At 42.6% G+C, this 6,000-nt stretch overlaps 1 protein-coding gene across 1 annotated transcript in view; it reads left to right on the top strand.

Moving 5' to 3' along the window:
* Nucleotides 1–2,114: 2,114 nt before the first annotated feature.
* The window catches only part of cdh2 (cadherin 2, type 1, N-cadherin (neuronal)), a 77,265-nt gene continuing 73,379 nt past the window's right edge, over nt 2,115–6,000 (top strand). Inside the window, exons 1-2 of the mRNA XM_049597898.1 lie at nt 2,115–2,457; nt 4,060–4,168. Of these exons, the coding sequence (XP_049453855.1) occupies nt 2,398–2,457; nt 4,060–4,168 (169 nt within the window). The 5' untranslated portion in view covers nt 2,115–2,397. The remainder of the gene's footprint in view (nt 2,458–4,059; nt 4,169–6,000) is intronic.

The raw sequence follows: 6,000 nt of genomic DNA, 5'->3' as shown, positions 1-6,000 counted from the left end.
ACCCAGTTTCATGCAGATCGCTCAAACTTCCTAGGAAGAGATCCATTTGAAGTGTTTTTCAAAAAATTCAAAATGGCTGAAAATCTATATAAGCGGAAGTTATGGGTTCTTGAGGCAAATGTGTTCCTCATGAGGAGAGGCATCTCTGTGCAAAGTTTCATGTCTCTACGACATACAGGGCATGAGATATGCCCATTCAAAGTTTGCAATTTCAATCGGTTGCTATAGCGCCCCCCTTTGTCCATTGTTGATGTAATATTGCTTCATTCACATCCTCCTATGACCCTCTACCACTGTGCCAAATTTCACATGGATTGACCAAGTCAGTGAGGAGAAAAACGTGGAACACACACACAAACACAGAGTTTTCATCATTATATAGTAAGATATTCTGGATGGGGACACATCCCTTTGGCGCAGAAGATTGGGGGTTTGATTCTCGGTCAGGGCGGGGCAACACATATCCATTCTTGACCCTTAGGCAAGGTTCTTAATGGTGGTAGCCTACCTCAGGATGAGTGAAACCGTTCGATGTCGCTGGGTACAACAAGGTCCGCGTCAGGTGTTGAGGACTCAGGGCAACCTGATGAGAAATGATGAAGATGATGAATGATGAATGAGAAACAAGACACAGATGGATTACAGCATACATATATATATATATATATATATATATATATATATATATATATATATATATATACATATATATATATGGCAACAGTGGTGCCAGTGGTAATCTGAACAGTCGGGGCTGTGACCCCCAAATTGGGAGAGTGGCTCCAGCAGATTTGAGGTACAACATCTGAGGTCTCTGTCCAGAGGAGTGCAGTCCTAGAACAGCTAAGATACTGTGCAGAGCCCTTAAACTCCCAGAGGACCCTCGCTTGAGGAAGACACACTCACGGGATGGTGGTGTGTCTTCTTCAATAGACATATACATATATATATATATATATATATATATATATATATAAATATATAAATATAAAAAAAGGACTTGTCTATGACAGGCAACCACGCACCCACTGTCCAAATTAATCATTAGCAAATGTAATGATAATCATAAGTAACTTCACATTATTAGATTGTACTGCAGTTCTGCATGTGGTTTGTCTGTATGGTATTGCCATACCCCAGCCGAACACAGCTCTGTCAGCTGGCCCATGTGAAGTCTGATTTATGTTGCGCTGCATGTGTAATTTATGTGGACTGTAGTAGCTTTTATTTATTGTATATTCATATAGTGTACTGTTTAGCTGCGCTTGCTCATCGTAAATAATGTAATATAATAGGAAATTACTTTTAAAATTTAATTTTTTTTTAAAATATGCTCAAATATGTTGCACTTTTTTGGGCTCACTGTTTTTGTGAGATGTGCCTTTATATTTATTTTTTTGTTTGTTTAGTTTAGTTTTTTGGAGGGAATAGTTTGTGATGTTAATGCTAAATTGAAAAATCTAAAATAAAATATTCAAAAAAATATATGTTGCCCTTTTTTCAGGTGAGAGCAACAGCCCCTCAAAATGTCTGTGCACACCTCTGCTTATTAGTGGTTTTGCATTTATCTACCTTACCACTGTTTTTGTGAGATGTGTCTTTATATTGATTTTGTTTGTTTGTTTGTTTAGTTTTGTTTTTATGGAGGGAATAGATTGTGATTTTCATGCTAAATTGAAGATATTAAAATATTCAAAAAATATATGTTGCCCTTTTATCAGGTGAGAGCAACAGCCCCTCAAAATGTTATCAGTGGTTTTGCATTTATCTACCTTTTCAGCTCTAAATATAATAAATATACAAAAAAAAATCTTACAAAAATATGATAAATATTGCTGAAATTAAATATCTTACAGATCCAAGATAATATGCAAAAACAGAAAAATAAAAATAAAAAGCAACAACAGAAAAACACCATAATGTAAGATAACACTACCATAAAATCTTGCCCGGCCACCCGAGCACACAGTGTGACTGAATATTATAATACTCAGTCATTTGGGGTGACGGTTAACATAAGGGACCCGGCTCTGTCCCAGCAGTGAAATTGGCTGTGTGACCAGTAGGGAGAGACAGTGAGATGGGCGGTTTATAGACTAGTGGCTGGGGCTCTTTTTGCGTTTGTGTCGGACTGGATGGGAGGGAGCAGCAGCCTCAGTACCAGGCACTGCTCTCCCTCAGTACTGACTGGCTAGATAGAGGAGGAGGCTGCTACATGCTGCCGCCGCCGCCACCGCTCCTGCTGCTGCTGCTCCTGCCTTTGTCGTAGACGGACCTTTTCTTTCTCCACCGCGGCCACATTTGAGCCAGACGGATATTCCTTTTTTTATTTTTCCTTCATTTCTTTTTTTGTACACGGATTCCGAAGAGGGGGATTAAGCAGACGCGGGCGTACCAATGTACTCACTACACGAGGGCAGCGGGCTGTTTCTGCTGGCGGTCTTCACAGGACTGCAGGTAATGTAATGTCTAAGCTGCACGGGAGTTACACCGGGACACTTTGGGCTGCTTGTTGTTCGGTGGCGCCGCTGTTCGTTGAGTTGCGAGCCCCGTCGAGCTGCTAGCCTTCCCACACTTTTACATGGCGTGTTTTTGAAACAGTGCCACGAATGTAGCAAAAAAAAAAAACATCGCCAGAAAGTAGGTCTAGCACGGCTCTTCTTTAATTCGCCGTGCGCTCGCGAGAGGATGCGTTGTTTAACCACCACGCGCGTTTAAATTAATTAATCGCATAAGAGGAGTTCAAATTCACAATGACGTAGCCTCTTGTGAGAGTTCACATAGCTGAGTGTTTTATTGTGTGGAAGTTGGTCGACACGGGCCCACGGTAACCTCATTCTCACTTGGTTATATTTAGTTTTAATATTTATGTAGATTGCTGCAGCGTGTCAGTGTCTCCCGGCGAGTTAATTGCCTCTCTGCTGAAAGCCGTTATGAACAATGAGAAGTAGCCTGCTGTAACATTACACTGTGGTCGGCTCCACGTTATGTGTAGCTTAAGTACATGTAACAGTGATGGGATAGTGTTTGTTTTTCAGCCTTGAGAATGCGTGGAAATAATTTATTTTCTCCACTTACATGTTAAAACAGTGCAACAGGAAATGGTGTCCCTGCTACAATAAAGGATTTGCTTCCTAACATCCATAAATGTACATCCTGGTGCCGTTGAATCCCAGCTCTGCTCCCCCCTCCCCTCTCTGCAAGCATTTTCCATTTAAATTCCTCTGATTAAAAATGGCAAGTGGCACGGATACCCACAATGCTCTTTTTCAGCAGGACTCCTCTCGTTTTACATTCTTTAGAGAGTGCATGCAAAGCAATAGGGCCAGGCCTCTGCTCCTAGGAGCCCGAATCAATGCTGGGGTTGTGTGATTGAACATATTTAAACACGCCTGGACATCAGTTGTGCTCTGCTTGTGGTTTCTTATTGCTAGTCTGTTCTGTCTTTTGTGTGAAATTCATGCTTTACGGAAAAACCAGCCCCCGTGATTCACAGACTTTCTTTTTCTTGCTTCGCAACATCCCCATTATCCTTGAGTCTTTTGTGTTGACACCCTATAGAGTTTTTCCCTTTTCAAATACGAGGCACCGTATTGATCACAGTCATAGCCTTGCAGTTTCTTCAGACATCAGCAGTTGCTACTTGTTGTTTATTCAGACATTCGCACATAAATGTTTACTCCTGCAAAACAGTGGATCGTTAGCATTCACTTTTTATGGCTTTGTTCCTGTACTTCAAAGTGGAGTGTTTGTCCAGAGTGGTGTGTTGATCAGAGGGGCCGACTGGGAGAGGTGGTCATCATAACCCTACCCTGTGCCTGGGCCCCTCCAGGGGGACAAATGGAGCTTGTTCTTGCCTAGCCATGCTTTTTGGCTAATGCTTAACCCTTTTGGCCTCATTATCCTAATTGCGGTCCCTGCTATAAAAACAACAGATGCTTTTGTACAACTGCAGGGACTTCAGAACGTGACCAAGAGCTTTTGGAGGCAACAGAGTGCATTTCTGAAGGTTGATTTATGACTCATTTTTGCCCCCCCACCCTCCCCCTACCATTACAGATTGCAGCAGAGGGCAGGGGCACCCCACCATGCAGACCAGGCTTTTCTGAAGATGTATACAAGGTTGTGGTGCCAGATAATACGGAGGAAGGACATCCCCTTTTCAACGGTAAGTTGGGAAATATTCCGTGCTGGATGCTTTTTATGTCTATGTTTGTTTGAGTGTGCGTGCGTGCGTGTGTGTGTGTGTGTGCATGTTGGCCTGCACATCGGTTGTGCGTGCATGCCTCCATGTGTTACATTTCAGGGAGGATCAGAACAAGCCTGACATATTTAAACAATTAGCTTCAGCGTAGTTGTGTTGTACTGCGAGTCGTGTAGTTTGCCTTGTAAACCAGCTCAAATGTGGTTCAACTTAGCTATATGGCTCCTGTCCGTTTTTCCCTACATGCTGTGTTTTCTTGCACAGCAGACACAGACGTAGGCAGATTGTCACTTAAATGCGAGATCCTACATTGTGGCTAATGTGTTTGTGTTTTTGCAATTTGCATTTTGTTAAGATGGATATTAACTGCCGGCTTTGTCATTAAAAGCAGTTAAACTTTGTTGATTGCACCGGGGACGCTTCTTGACTAAAAAGTCAATTACACACAGATTTGAATACTTGCGCAACTTTAATCAAGCAAATAACCTAGCTGTTAAATATTCCATGCCTTGTGCTGGTGCACTGAATTATTTCCATTATCATATGCCACTATTTTGCATAAGTCTTGTTCTAATTCAACATCACTTCGGTCCAGATTCAACCCATATGCAGGAAGTACTTCTGTCTTACTTGAAACGCTCTCATGCCTTAAAGGTTCCTGCTAGAATCATATGGTAATGTGTCCATTTGCAGTGCTACACTGCTAAGCCCACTCAATGGCAGTAATAATAGCAATTTAAGTATCTGTCAAATGTTTATTACAGCAATAGTCTTTCTGTGGGAGACCCAGATGTACTAGGTTTGTGTAATATATAACCTGGTGCAAACAAGAAAGTGAAAAATAATGATTTTTTTGCAGTAGCCCATTACACTGCAGCAGGCATGACCAATACCGCCTCTTTGGAGTTTAATATTGGCAAAATGAGGATGCAGCTACCATGAAACAGCAAGCAAGCCTACAGACGGTAATAAAACTGGAATATATCACCAGTGTGCTATTAGAGAGGTGAGAGCCTTGAGGTCATTTGGACCAGAAAACGTTCTCGCTTGTGTTGGATTTCACAGTGTGTGCCTAAAACTTGCACGCTGCCGTTGGTGTGAGTCAGATAGGTGCAGGGGGAGGTAGCAATGACGAGAGAAGAAAGGAGACAGGGAAGAGAGTGCTTAGATGGGTGGGTACAGCTTTCACTGGGCTTTACCTTGTGCACAAGTTTCCGTTTGATCCTGCAGGTGATGGATTTCCCTCTGTTGGCTTGTGGATGAGCCGTGACCGGGGGTAATCAGGTTCCCTTTTGTTTGGCCCCCCCCCCTCGCTACCCCCTCTTCTCTTTCTCTACCTTCCCCTCCCCCCAGCGAGTTGTTGCTCTGTGGAGATTTCCTTGACAGAGTGGGGCACTCCTGTGTCATTGTAATGCAGCAGGGCTCAGCAGCGTGGGATGATGTTAATGAAACCGCATTCTCTAATGAAAAGCTCCTGTGGCATGTTTTGAAAGACAAAGCCCCCACAGTGTGGAGAGTATGCCCAAAGTTTTCAACTTTGCTTTCACCATGCTGGTTTGGGATATTGTTTTTGACCAGGAGCTGCAGGTTCTTTCATACTGATGCTTCTATAGCCGCATGTAGCAGCCTAATGCTTTAAGTTTCCTTGCATTTCATTAACTTTGTCAATTATTGTGCCCTGGAAGGCCGTAGATAATGAATAGAAAGGCTCTGAGTGAATCTTGCAGGAGCCATTTTATTAACGAAACGCACAGGCTGTGTCATGTTATAAATAACCCAGTCAGCTAATTCCGGTA

Source organism: Epinephelus fuscoguttatus, linkage group LG15 (genome assembly GCF_011397635.1).
Source record: "Epinephelus fuscoguttatus linkage group LG15, E.fuscoguttatus.final_Chr_v1".
Lineage (NCBI taxonomy): Eukaryota > Metazoa > Chordata > Actinopteri > Perciformes > Serranidae > Epinephelus > Epinephelus fuscoguttatus.
Note: the sequence above shows the minus strand (reverse complement) of the source record. Positions and strands in the feature narration are given on the sequence as shown.